The sequence below is a fragment of the Calidris pugnax genome, unplaced genomic scaffold, assembly GCF_001431845.1.
Source record: "Calidris pugnax isolate Ruff unplaced genomic scaffold, ASM143184v1 scaffold21, whole genome shotgun sequence".
Lineage (NCBI taxonomy): Eukaryota > Metazoa > Chordata > Aves > Charadriiformes > Scolopacidae > Calidris > Calidris pugnax.
The window spans coordinates 197,500-211,556 of NW_015090770.1; the positions used below are offsets into that span (position 1 = coordinate 197,500).

At 35.7% G+C, this 14,057-nt stretch overlaps 1 protein-coding gene across 1 annotated transcript in view; it reads left to right on the plus strand.

Annotated features, from left to right (window-relative positions):
• The window catches only part of DPP10 (dipeptidyl-peptidase 10 (inactive)), a 304,701-nt gene that overhangs the window by 69,851 nt on the left and 220,793 nt on the right, over positions 1-14,057 (plus strand). Inside the window, exon 3 of the mRNA XM_014940136.1 lies at positions 5,149-5,244. Within this exon, the coding sequence (XP_014795622.1) occupies positions 5,149-5,244 (96 nt within the window). The remainder of the gene's footprint in view (positions 1-5,148; positions 5,245-14,057) is intronic.

The following is a 14,057-nucleotide window of genomic DNA, read 5'->3' on the forward strand; positions in this document are numbered from 1 at the left end:
TACAACACCATGCAGAAACTGTGTTGAAATAAGGGATTTAGTTTCACCTTCTATTATCTTAGCTTCTGTTAAAATATGAAATATCTGTTTTGCAATTATGGCTGTGGTTTTGGTAAATTCTACCAACAGTACTGGTAATATTTTGATCCCCTTTATATTGCTTTTCATCTGTGCTAATACTCAGAAACTTTATAAATGTACGAGTGTTCTCAACAAAGAGATGGAAAAATGGAAGACCAAACCATTTAGTAATGTAGGAGATTCGTGGTAGAGTCTGAATGAACTCCCAGTCTGGTAATCTCTTGTGGGGACTCAACAGCTCCCTGCGAACTTCTGTGGACTAAGGAGTATATTTAAAAAAAACCCATCACGCCCACCAAGTACAAATTGCTACACTGCTCCATAGCTGGCAGTAAAAGGCTTGCAGGCAAGTATCCCTGCTGATTTTCTTCACAATTAGATAAGTGCAATGATAAAGAAAGTGCATGGAGATATTAAAGAATGAGGTTACCCTTGTTAAAATAAGGGACGGGAGTGTGGAAAATCTTGTGAGTTTCAGACTAGGAGCCTCTGGGGCAATTTAATTGTGAATCCAGTGATTTCTATGTGTAATATTTGGAGATGATTACTGGAGAAGTATTTAAGACAGAATAACAGAAGAAAATACCTTGGGAATAATCTTATAAATTGAACTTTCTTTATGTGAATTTATGGCCAATGCAGAGACAGAAATAGCTGTTTATGAGATGCTATTTGGTTTGTATGTCAGTATAAACATAACATAGGTGTCTTGTTCTGGTTTTATTCTATTTCATGTTTTTGATGTTTCATCACATACCTGCACATACTAAAATATTCATAGGTGGATTTCCTGGGATCAGGGCCTCACTCCTTCCTTTAAATCAGCATGGTTGTTATGCTTTGCATCATGGCAGTGTGTTCCACATTGTAGGAATTATCTGAAGCCGATCTGATTGGTCACTGTTGGTCTGTATTTCAAAACTGAAAAAAAGCTCAATTGGAAGTACTTGCAACTGAAAGCTTTTATATGAAAAGCCACCTAAGAACAGCCTAAGAGTTGTACAGACATTGCCAACCTTGTACAGGTGTTTGCCACAACACTTCAAGCTGATTTTAATTTGGGGAATGACAGTACCTTCATGTTGTCTTACAGTTTCTTAAGTTGTGGCAGACTTGAATACTTTATGTAGGAATCCTTTACTGAGATACTGATGATAGCATTTAAACCATGCATGCCATTATATGCTAATTACTATTAAGCAAATTGCATGTAACTCTACTCATAGACTCAAAGAAAATTCAGTTTGCTTTACTATCTCTTGACGTAGAGAAAAAAAAAAAAAGACAGCTTTGCAGAAAAAATCCTTTAGGGAACATTTAGGCCAGCCAAACTGACAGAAAATGCTTGTTTGAAATTGTTTTGAGTAAAATCAAGCTCTAGAAAGAGGATCTGTTTGGATTGTGTCCAGTAGACACTCTTTTTAGAACAGGGTTGGGACTGACCTCTTCATACCTTCTTTCATGCTACTTTTAAATGAATAGAAAACAAACAGAAATTTTTTTTTGCTGAAGTGGTGATTCATTACCAGAAGATTTGATATCTGACTACTTTCTGGCGAGTTGTTTTTCCTTTTTCAGGTAAACAAAATATTAACTGTACTAATTGCCAGTTATAAATATACCTGTTAGCTTATACAGAGTTTACTAGTGGTGTTTTTCCACTTTTCAGACTGCATTTAACAACCTTTATCCTAATTTCTAGTGTTAATTCTTTTTTCCCCACAGAAAATTCAGTAAGGAGTTTGCCTTAACGGGGTACTATACTACATCATTATTAGTTTTATTTCCTAAGTTAGAAGGTAAATTTTATGAGCAGTTCAGACTACTTTTAATTACTAACATGCAAAAATAATATCCTATAATCTCATGAAAAGTAATGAGGCTATTAATTTCTACTTTTGCAGTCTTCTAGTTTACAACACAAACAGGTTTCTACTTTTGAATAAATACATACCAGTTATTGAACTTCTGTACGTTTGATATATCATTAAAAAGTAGCCATTTAGTTTTTATCATTTAATTTTGGTTACGTTGTCTGTAATCTGTGTTCAGTTTCTATAGCTAATGTATGTAATTTCAGACCAAAATATAGAAATCCATGGTTAACAGCGTGAAGAGGTTTGAAATATGATTCCTTAAAGGAATAATTAAATAATTTAAAACACAAATGAAAAAGAGATAGTAGGCCACTCAGTAATGTGGTAATAAACTGAAAGAGGAAAAAGGCAGTTTTTAAAATAAAACAAGTATTTGGGGCAGTACATACAAATTTGTACTTGTGCTCAAGAAAGATTAACCCAATATAACGTTTTGAAAGTTCACATGATGTGTAATTCCTCTTGCTATATATAAACTAAGCATTTTTGAAACTTAAATTACTATTTCAGAGTCTTTTGAAGTCAAAACTATATTTTTCTTAAAAATTATACAGTATGAGATATTGACAGAGAAGAAAGCTAGTGTCAAAGATTACAAACAAGCCTCTAGTATGGTAATGACTTATTAGAAAAAAGAATTACTTTTCAAACATCTAGTAAAGTTGCCAGTTTTTTCAGCTTGGAAATGCTAACAGCAATTTAAAAAGTTACTTTAAAATCCAATTTATATAGAGATTACTTGGCAGGCATGTGAATTAGATAGAAGACAGAGAACAGAGCCAGTGTACCTTTCTTCTCTGATTGCCTTTCTGTACACAGCTGATATATTGTTTCAGTGTTTTTTTTATGAAAGCAGCTAATAAAAAAATAATCTGTGAAAATTAAACTGTCTTGGGTAAGACAATTTTTGGCAGCATAACAGCTTGTGTGAGCTTGATTGGTAGTTGGCGAAGGGGCAGGATATAAGGGGTCACAATAAATAGAAACACGTTCAAGAAAGGTCAGGAGGGGAATCCTTTTGGGATCAAAACCAGCATCAGGACAAGGGTGTATTGAATAAAAATTGGTGATGGAAAACAGCTTGTTGAGGATAGGTAGTCAGCAAGGTTGTGAGGAAATGGGAAAATGGGCATATGAAGAGCCCAGTATTTGATGCTGTTAAGTTAGAAGTAGTGTTTTGAAGACAGGGAATGTATTTGTGGAGCTGAGTAGAGCATATATAACAACATCTGCTTACTTTGAAGATAAAATCTCAGTGTGTGGCAGGAGCAGGAGCTATCAAGGTCCCATGATGTGTAAACAGAGGGATTAGGCATAAATCAAGAGAGATAATGTTACTCTGCTGTAAAGCTCTGGTAAGACTGCAAGTTGAATATCGTGTCCCATTCTGGACTTGGAGACTGAAAAAAAAAAACCCCAAGCTGGCTATTTTGGTCCCTGGAAGGTAGGAAGAGGCCAAAAAGCTTACTTAAGGATTAGAATGTTTGTCTTATGAGAGAGGATTTGAATGACTCTGCATGCTTAGCCTTACAAGACATCAAGTGCAAGAAGAGTTGATTATGGTGAGTCAGGGCTTACCAGGGCCCTGCTGAGACCTGGGTGGGAGGCCTGTGCAAAACGCTGCAGCACCGCGGAGTGAGCAGCTGTGGAGGCCTTGTGTCTATTGTCAATTTATGATGTGCAATAAAAAGGAGTTTCTCTTCAATCCAACAAGAATGCACCTTATTAATACTAACGGAAGTGACTGCAGCAGGCAGTGCTGACATTTAAAGGGAAAAAAAAATCATATTGTTGTTGATTCCAGTCAGCTTTCAGCTAGGCCTCTAATTGAGAAATCTGGCTAAATAAAGACCAATAACAAAACTATGGTTGACTTTATTCACTGTGAAGGGGCCACATTTTCATCTGAAATGTATTACAGGATATGACCTCTACAGTGCATGTACCTGTGTGAAAAATTTGCTGGTAACATATTGGGATAACACAAAGATAACAAGTTTGCTCCTTGTCTGCTGTGATTCTAGATAATCTTTTTCTATGGGTCTGTCATCAGCGGCTCAGTTTAATATGAGCAATCTGTAAGGACAAAATCTGAGTAACAAAAAGATTTGCTTGTAGAGAAGGTGGATGCCTGACACATTGGAAGGAAAAGCTCATAGAGCAGAGAAATATTGTAGTAATCTATGGCAAACCTACCCAATAATGATAAAATGATTAGAGGACCTGAGTGGGCATCTGTCTGCTTGATTGTGTAGGAAGTGCATAGGTGCATATTTTTACTAGTGCATAGGCAATTCTGGCAGCTGCTGTTCTCCTAAATAGCCTAAAGCAGTTAGGTGAAGTGCATAGCTGCTATCAGTGAATATTCATTGGAAACTTTGTGTTTTGACAGCAAAACTTTTGCTTTACTTGTACCTCTTACTTCACATGTTAGTGTGACAGTTCAGTATTGAATCTTTGCTACTTAAGTATTTATTTAACCTGCAACATAAGAAAAGTAGAATTTAGAACTTTTTTTTTTTTCTTTTCTGAAGCATGGAGATGATTTTAGGAGCTGGAAACTTATTTTTTTGTTGTTTTGAAAATCAATGTTGGCTAATGTTCAGAAGCGCAATATTCCTGGGTTCTATCGTGTTTGGGAAAAACACAAGGCTGTTGGCCAAATGTTATGTTGTGGTTATCACTGGAGAGCAAGCACAGACTATAAAATGTGCATATAGAGTTATATAATTTTTTTTACATTTTAATTTGTAGAATAAGTGAAATCTGTTCTAAATGTACTTATAGGAGTATTTTCTTAGATTCTGTCTGTATAAGGTGATCAATATAGCCTACATTCTTTGGCTGTCAGGAAATTTTTGTATTGGTTTGTAATCAGACTTTTCTTTTGGTGTGGGACTGTGGGAAGAAGGAGCTTTCCCACTGCAGTCCCAGTATAATAAATAGCCAAACACTCCATTGTTCTGTTGTCCTGTCGATAAGATACCAATGCTTTGTTTTCTGAAGCTTTACTGAAGACAAATGAAATGTTTTCTTGTTGTGAAAAAAAATAAGAGCAAGGTACTGTTGTTGGTTCTGACAGGACCTTTGAACTATGTATTCTGTTTCTGTAATTCCAATATTTTGTAAAGAACATTGCATATATTGTTTTTAATGACTATCTAAAATGATCCTGTTATATTTATTTTAGATGAACTTGCAAATTCATCAGAAACCAGATTGTCCTTGGAAGATCTCTTCAGAAAAGAGTTCATAGTTCATAATCCAGAAGCCAAATGGATTAATGGTAAGTGTATAATCTCTCACATAATTTGAAACTAGGTAATAATTTTGAATATTGAATGATATTGCTATCTAGGCACTGAGAAAGAATCAGTTAAAATTTCAAACCCTCTTGAAATTGGCCAGCGTCCCAGTTTTCCTTGTAGTTCTGCATCATGTCTGTTTCAATAATTCTTGAAGTGGCTTTCTAGTTTTAAAGCTCTGTCTAGTACAAACCCACTAAAATTTTCTGTTTATGCTACTGAATCAGCTGAAAGCAGTGATGTAGATTTTTTTTTGTAAGAACTGGATTGTGTTTGTGGATTCACAAAAAGACTAATTCAGAACATTAAATCATTCTATTAATATCTGAACTTCGGGATTTGAGAACTGATTCTGACTTTTCACCTCTGGAATATATTCTTAAATATTTCAATATACTTCTACAGCTCTTAGTCATTTTCTGATGTCTACAAATTGTATTTAATGTTCTACTTTATTAGAAGATTTACAAATGGTATGCAAATTCCCAAAGAATTGTGCAGTTTTAATCTGTAAAAGAAAACCAATTCAAACTCTTTTTTTTTAACCTGATTGAACTCCTTTTCTCTTGATCACTTGGGTTGTTCACATTCTTTTTTTGTTTGCAAGAAACGTACAAGTAACACAAAATAGTGACCACCTGTTTAGTGTTGTTGAAGTTGGATCTTTGTATTACTCCAGGTGTTATAATCAAAGGAATAACAATAGGCTTTGTGCAAAATAGAGTATTCTGTTGGAAGAGTTTGAAAGTCTGGTGAATCTGTACGTAAATGCAGAATAACTTTGTACAGGAAATAATGATTCAATTATATTGATCAATGTTGGTGTTCAGTAATAAATAGAACTAGTTTTCATTTGTAGGAAATCGAATTGTTGCTTTATGGTATACTCTAAAGAGTGAAATGGGCATAACAAGTGTAAGTGCATTTCCAAAAAAAATAAGGTTAAAAAGAGAGAAAAGTACAGTTAGTCTTTTTTCCAGGACCAGCTCTAGTGTTATTTGTTGTACAGTAGTTTAGTTGTAAGAGAGTGGAGACTCCATTTATTTTCGTGCCACACCGTTTCCCCCAGCTACTCCGGTGACCATACAGTTTCTGAGAAGCCCTTAGTTTCTTCTTTGGACTGGTTTCTGTCTGAACCTGCTGCCAAAACCTCTGGTACTGGGTAAAGCCAGAACCATGCTACTGCCAAGGGGAGCAGTTTCTTCCAGTTAAGACTGTTTGACTAATTAAATCCTAAAATAGTTTTTGATGGATTTGTTTTTTATTTGTTAAATGCACAAAGAAGCCGCCTTTGGCCCCATCTTACTGGAAAAATATTTCTCCTTCTTGTCAAATAACATTATTAAAGACCCCAGTGTTGTGAATTAAGGTGGTTGCTAAAAGCAGGGAGGTACATGGAAGAAGATACTGATGCTAGTTTTGTAGAATGTTCTTGCTACTCAAAAACTCCATGAGTTTTTTCATCTGAGGATACTAGTAGTCATTAATAACATGTACATAATATTCTATGCATAAAAATATTATTAATTTCAAAAACCCAGAACAATAAAACTAAGGGGTTATGGATCAGTTATATTAAATTTTGTTGATACTATAGAACATGTAGTTTATTGTATTTTTAACTACATTCTACAGCCTGTGATAAGATAAAAGCTTCTTTTTAGAGTTTTGCAGATGTGGTAAAAGAAATATAGAATTTGGTGCTAAACGCTTGCTTGGATTCAGGTTTCTTTTGTGCTGTTCAAAGTCCAACTTAAGAAACTTATACAACAGAAGATAATTTTACTAGTATCATGAAAAAGAGAGGCGGTAAGCAATGTGGTCTAAAAGCTATGAGATTGTACAGTTATGAATTTTTCCATCTATTGAAAATAATATTAGAAGTACTATTTAATAAAGACCTAGTGTTTTATTTGCAGTACTGTTGTACTAATATGTAATCTTCCTGCAGTAATGTTTCTCTCAGCCAACATGAGGACTCTTAAACTTGCAGTTAGGTATTTTCCTGTGTTTATTTGCCAAAGAAGCAAGGAAGTCCAAAAAAGGAAAAGAATGGGCTTTTTTCTTATTAGAGTATGTGTGTGTATGGGAAATGAGGAAAAAGCTAGGATAATTAAGTTTTTTACCAATCGTTTAGTATTTCTGATAGAGAGAAAAATCATGGGTAGATTATTTTTTTTCCATTTTCTTTGAAAATTCCCAGTATGGTCAATGAAATCAATATCTTAGACAACTAACGAAATGAGGAGTCATTCTGCAAAGCAGCATTTTTCTTCCTGCTTCTATTTTTATTTTTAAGACATAGGACAAGATATTTTCTTTCCCAGCATAGTAACATTGCAATGGTGGCATTATATACATAGAGAATGAAATATATAACTTAATATTCTGCACGCATTACTGTGGAGCTGGAGGGGAGCATTTGGCACTTTCTTTGGATATTGGCCGTATAAGTGCTTCTGGACCCTGCACAGGAAAATTTTAGTGAAAAATAAGTAGCTACTTACTACTACTTTTTGCTTCTCTTGGGATAGAATAATTTGTATCCATCTGAAAGTTTTATCATCTTGACCTCCTGGAAGGGATGGGAATAAAGATGTGATTCCTGCTGTAAGTGGTTTCTGCAGGGTCTACAGCATATTTTGTAGAAAAATGTCTGATTTAAAGATTTTGAGTGTGTCATGGATAAAAATATCTGACACGGTTATGATTTAACAGCTATTCAAAATTTATTAATGATACAAAGCAGGTTGAGAGGTTGAATTTTAGCACACACCCGTACAGGTCTCTGATTGGGAATTTCTTAATAGCAGACAATGCTAACAAGCCAATGCTAAAAGGTGCCGCTTTTAGGTCCTACATGTTAACAGGTGGACAGAAGGTCATCAGTATCCATGAAGCTAATGTGTATCTCACAACATACAGGTGGAGAGGTGGATGGAGGAGAGAGGCAGGCTAACCTATAGTTAAAACTTCTTTTCTCAGATTTAGGGTAAATACTCAAGATGCAATGGCATTCCTCAAGAGTGATAATTGAGGCTTGAGAAGGGTCTTTTCCCACCCTGGTCTTGAAGTGTCAGCCTGCGAGGTATCTTAAGTCAGGGTAGTTACTGGTCACAGCCTGCTGCAATCCAGAAGAGCTCAAAGGGTCCTTACTAGAATAGATACTTACAGGATCCAAGACAATTTACTTTCATCAGAGATTTTTCCACTCTTGCCCAACTCGGATGATAGTTACACAACCCCAGAGTTTGCTAGAACTTGGGGTTCTGGTATCCCCTCTCTGTGGCCATGATCCATATGGTGTCAGGAGCGATCGATTATCGTTATTATCATCAAACGGTACAAGCCATGGGGACTAGGCTCACTATATGTTCTGTTGCTCTTTACATTTTCTTTCTTTCATGTTAGACTGTTATTTTATGTTCTGGTCCATTGCATTGTTCTGTGGCCCAGGTTGGAGGGAGATCACACCAAGTACCGAGTGACCTGAAGGGGGAGGAGGGGTTTGTACCAAACCAGAGTACTAGATGAATCACTGTGTTCTTAGGTAAGGTCTAGTATTTAACTACTGCCATTTAATGAAACTTTCCGTACTAATGTTTGAATGTTTCTAGCATTATCTTCCGAAACCCAATGTTATTTCTTCTTTGTTTGCCAGTTCCTCCACTACAAAAATCATCCTCATGCAGTTGTTTCTGGTCTACTCTTTAATAAGACAAGCTCTTACGTGCAGAAGTTTTTACAGTCCATTTCCTTTTCTGCTTGAAACCGAGTCCACAATTTTATGTGCTTGCCACCAAAGTTAATAATTATGCAAATGTTTAAAGCTGCAGAGGAAATGTTGTTCTTTATCTGAGATAATCAGCTGTTGCCAAAGAGAATAAAAGTAAAATTTTGAGCTAGTTTTAAAAGTGACAAAATATTTTCGCACTTAATGTCATGTGAAGATATACCTGTGCAGGTACCTTTCAGATTTATTCCTTCCTTTCTTTTTCTTAATTTTTTGTGTTTTATTTCAAAGGCAAATTTTATTTAAGCCTGACTTGGATTTTTTGTCTTTTTTTGGGTAAGAATTTACAAAGGAAAGAAAAAAAGGATAATGGCTAGTATTTTTTTTTAAATAATAACTCGGTAGTTTATTGAACTTTTTCAATTACAAATCTGATCACTTCAACTGTATTTAAAAGGACATGGTGGAGAGCATACACAACCATCAATCAGTTATTTATCTGAAGGAGCATTTTGATTTCAGAAAGCCTTCCAGTTGCTTGGCATAGTTTTGAAGATGTTAAATGAGAGTACATCTTCCCTTAGTGTTATTGATCTTCAGGTTTTCTATTAGGAAGTGAGAATTTAAAATGCTGCCAGTGAATAATAAAAGTACTTAAATCTGACAGCACATTGGTACTGATAAGGGCTTTGCATTAGATGGCAAAACAGCTTGGTTTACTTTAGTCTAAGTACAAAACTGCAATGTAGTTTAAAATATCTAGGGTAATTGAATTTAAGAAAGCGCTACAGTTACACTTTCCCTATGCCAAAAACCATATGCTCTGAACCATACTGAAGCATTATTTTAGGATATTCTCTTCATTTCTGTTAACTTAGAAATATGTGTGCTGGCCTGTGAGAAATACTGAGGGCTCAAAATGTTTGTAGTCTTATCACTAGATCTTGTTGTACTTGCATCTCTTATTATGATGGACTCTGGCTGTTAATGACAGTGAAATTCAGAATCTTTACCTTTATTCCTTCTGTGAATATGGGAGTTTGCATTTTTGCTGTTCAGATAATCTTTGCCAACCTTTCCTGTATGCAATAGAGTGCATTGAGTCCTTGCTTGTATTCCATCAGATAGGTTTGCAGTCAGCAGACTCTTGACCTTTTTCATATATCTGAATGAAAAGTTTTTGAGAAGGACCTGAAGTCTGAATGATCGCCTGCAGCAGGCTGTGCCATGGAATCCTGTCTTGTGCTGAAGCTCAGCAAAACACCTCAGTATGTCAGAAATATTTTCACTCTGCCTTGAAAACAGTATGGAGGCAATAGGTATCTGATTTGGTTTTGGTTTTTTGTTGTTTTTTTTTTTCACTCAAGCTCTTTTATTTACTTGTTTTATTTTCAGTTTTGTATTGTTTCCAGATTTCCTGTATTACCTTCAGCCAGGATATGGCTTTCATTTTCCGAGTAATATTTACTAGTTCTGAGGTGGGCATTTTTATTAAGCTTCACACGTCAATTTTATCATTATGGAGAAAAAAAGCATGGGTGATGCCTATTTTTTTGAAACCTCAGTGAAACAAAGGGAGTGGTTTATGGAGGGAGTCTCTCCCCTACCCCGCCTTTCACATTTTATTTTGAAAACATTTATTGTGTTTAGTAGAGTCTCTCTGGAGAAAAAACAAACAAACAAAAAAAACCCAAACAAAAACCACAGAAAAAAAGGAAAAAAAAAAAAGAAAATATTAAACCACTTTTGCTTTACAGTTGAACAGTCACTTCGTTGCAATATTTTGTAGACTGTGTATTAAAGTTAGCATGGAAAGATATTACCTGGCTGAAGAAATATTATTGTTTTGCATCACGTTTAGTCTCTTTAAAGAGCAAATGAGACTGTGGCATCCCATAGATTTATTTGTGGTTGTGCCTAGCACCTTTCTCTTGCTCTACACTGCCTTTATCACCTGGGGAGTGAAATGTGTAGACAGTGACCTTTGCTTGAGCTGGTGCTTTTCTTCAGTCTATGTTGGCTCTTGTCCATCCTGAAAAATTAAATAAAAAGTGAGTCTGAGAAACCTGGCATGAAGATGGTTGAAATTGCTTTAGAAATTGTGGATGATAAAAATGGAAGTGCTTTGGGAAGCACAGCACATAGAGGAGATTCCACCGTACCACCTGTGCCAATTTTGTGCAGGAAACTATGGTTTAAAACATTTGGCACTTTTCAAGGATGCTTTTCATGTGCACAGGAGGCAAATATGAACATTTTTTATCAGAGCTGAGCATACTGTGATGTTTGCCAGTGGATATGGGTCAAGTGAAAGAAATCAGTCCATCGGTGACAAATAGAAGACTCATTCTGCTCCCAAAAATTGTTGCTGAGCTGGAATCAATAAACAGACAAATATTTCGATTAGAATTACCTATCTATATATATTGGTATTACTCTTTTAATTTATAGTGAATATTATTAAGAGTGAAGTCCTGTATTATTTTTTTTCCCCCTCCCTTACATGAGAGTCTGAAGTGGCCAGGCTGGAATGCAGCCATCAGGCACAAGTGCATTTTTGGTGTAGCAGGAGCTGTTTGTTTTGCATTCAGATATTTAGGCTGTGACATGATGCCCTGTCAGGGACTCGGGCAGAAGTGAAGAGGTACATATAGTGGTGCTCTTGCCAGCTCTGTGTATAGCTTTCATTATTTATCTGAATCTGTCTGTGCAGAGCCTGAAGCTGGAAGCCAGGCTGGGGAACTGTTTCATTGCCTGTGGTTCAGTGTGAAGGGTTTATTTCTGAAAGGCAAGAGAGGGTGGTTGGACTGTGATTCCCCGTGCAGGCAAAACCAGCACGTAACATAAAAGATTTAAAAAAAAAATCCTAGATAGGGCTCCAATCTTTGGAGGCTTTTAGCTAAAAATCTTCTTTCACGCAAGTGTAGTAATGGTGGGAATTACACACCCAATTTTTGCCAAGTCTGAAGACCTGCTATTGGAAAATGCCCAGAAAATTTGAAAAGATACACAGAGTGTCTCCAGGCTGGCAAAAGTTTCTCTCAGAAACTGCTAAAAAGGAAAATAAAAGTTTTGATTGATACCATTCCACTGATTTATTAAAATGCTTTGTTAAACAAAAAAGTTTAAACAATGATGTTGTAAAATGGATTGAATGATTCAATTCTCTCATTAGAGAGATGAATGGAGGAGTTTGGTGCTGTATTTGTACTGGTGCTGAAAACTTTCCTACAAGTCATCTGCAGATGGGTAATCGGTCATTCAGGCTGGGGTTGTGGGGTTAACAACGTTCCTTGATGCAGGAATTGCAGCTTCTCAAATGGTAGCCAATCTTGATCTAGGAAAAATTTTGATTTTCTGATTTGTTTTGGGGGTTTTGTGTCGTGGGTTTTTTTTTTTTTTTTTAAGTTTAGTAGTTTGGGTTTGATTTTTTTGAGTTTCTGGTCTTACAAAATGAATTTATTCTTAAATATGCATCTGAAAAATCCATGTAAAGCAGAAGATAAATAATGTGAGGTGCATAAAACAACAGAAGTGTTAATGTGAACAGGTAATAGAAACTGAAACAAATTATTTTATGCAGTGTTGTAGGTAGGATTGTAAATAAGAAAGCGTGAAATAATTTGGGTTGCAACCATGCATGAGCGTAACACGCATGCTTAAAAATGATGGGGAAAATCCTATACTTTTTTCTGCATGAAAGCAGAGATTTAATCTCATTTCTGTAGGGATTTATCAGAAAATAGATGGTCTTTTTCATCAATAATAATTATCTTAAAGCAAATATTAATTTTCTTTTGTGAAGCAGTGATGCTTTTGTGCTTCAGATTCAGATTTGTGAGGGATCTTGCCTGTTTTGATGTGGCTCTGCAGCTGTGGGACACTCACCAGGGTGGCAGCAGAGGTATCCCCCATGGGCAGGAGGCCAGGGGATTACTGTTCCTTTTATCCTCTGCTTCTCCACTCTGAGGATAAGAGGTTGTATAACCTATTGCTCAGACATGTGTTTTGTCCTACTCATTAAAATTCTTTGTTTCACCAGTCATAACACAGTCCTTATATAATTTTACTTTGTGGCTATTTTAACGGATCTTCTCTGTCTCATGACACTATTAGGATCTGCTGCGTGCACCATACTTCTTTCTGCTCTCCTATTATTGATGTCTCCAAGGTGCCAAATGACTTGGCTGTTTAGAGGTAGATCTTGGGTAATTTCTGCTCAGATCAACTATGTTAAGCCCCATTACTACATCAATAATGGTGCCAGTGTTAATGATCGTTAACAAGCATTAAATAGTGCTATGTATTCAGGGCCATTAACTTGTGTCACCACTGTATTTTGTAAATGACTTCTTAGCACACCTCTTTAGAAATCTCCTTTCACCAATATTCTTTGGACGCTAATACAAAATTGTATCAGTCGTGACCTCCATGCTGTCTTGTAGCTCTTTTCTTCACTTGAGCATTACCATTGTTGATTGCAAAAGTAGTTTCCTGGGCATTTGTTTTCTGATTTTTAGTTTTTGGTTTGGGTTATTTTTTTTTTCCACTAGACGTGTTACACTTCCTCCTCAGAGTACCTGAAATTTATTTTCCTGAAGGGTTTTCGCTTTTTGTAACAACTTACTTCTAGTTCTATTCATTAAGATGTAGACTGATTCCACGCTCATTGAAATCTATGAAGTGGGACAAAATACACAGGTTGGGATAGAAGTGAGGAAAAATGAAATCAAGCATTCTAACTAGTGGAAGATCAAAATACCTTTTGTCACTTTCAGCCAAAAATACAGCTAATCATTACAATCCTTCTTAAAATTTATATCTCTATTGATTTGTGATTTATTTCACAACCCAAAGCATTAAGAATTTAACAAAGAGATCAATATCCTTACACTCAGCCTTTCTAAATATTTCGTAAGTATCTGTTGTCTAATGTATTGTATTTTGAAGGAGATTAGTGGAATGGTTTACATTTTCCAAGCAGTATTTTTAGATAGCAACCTAATGTTAAAGGGTTAAGTACAGTAATTCTGTCTGTGAAGCCCTAGGAAAGTGGACTAG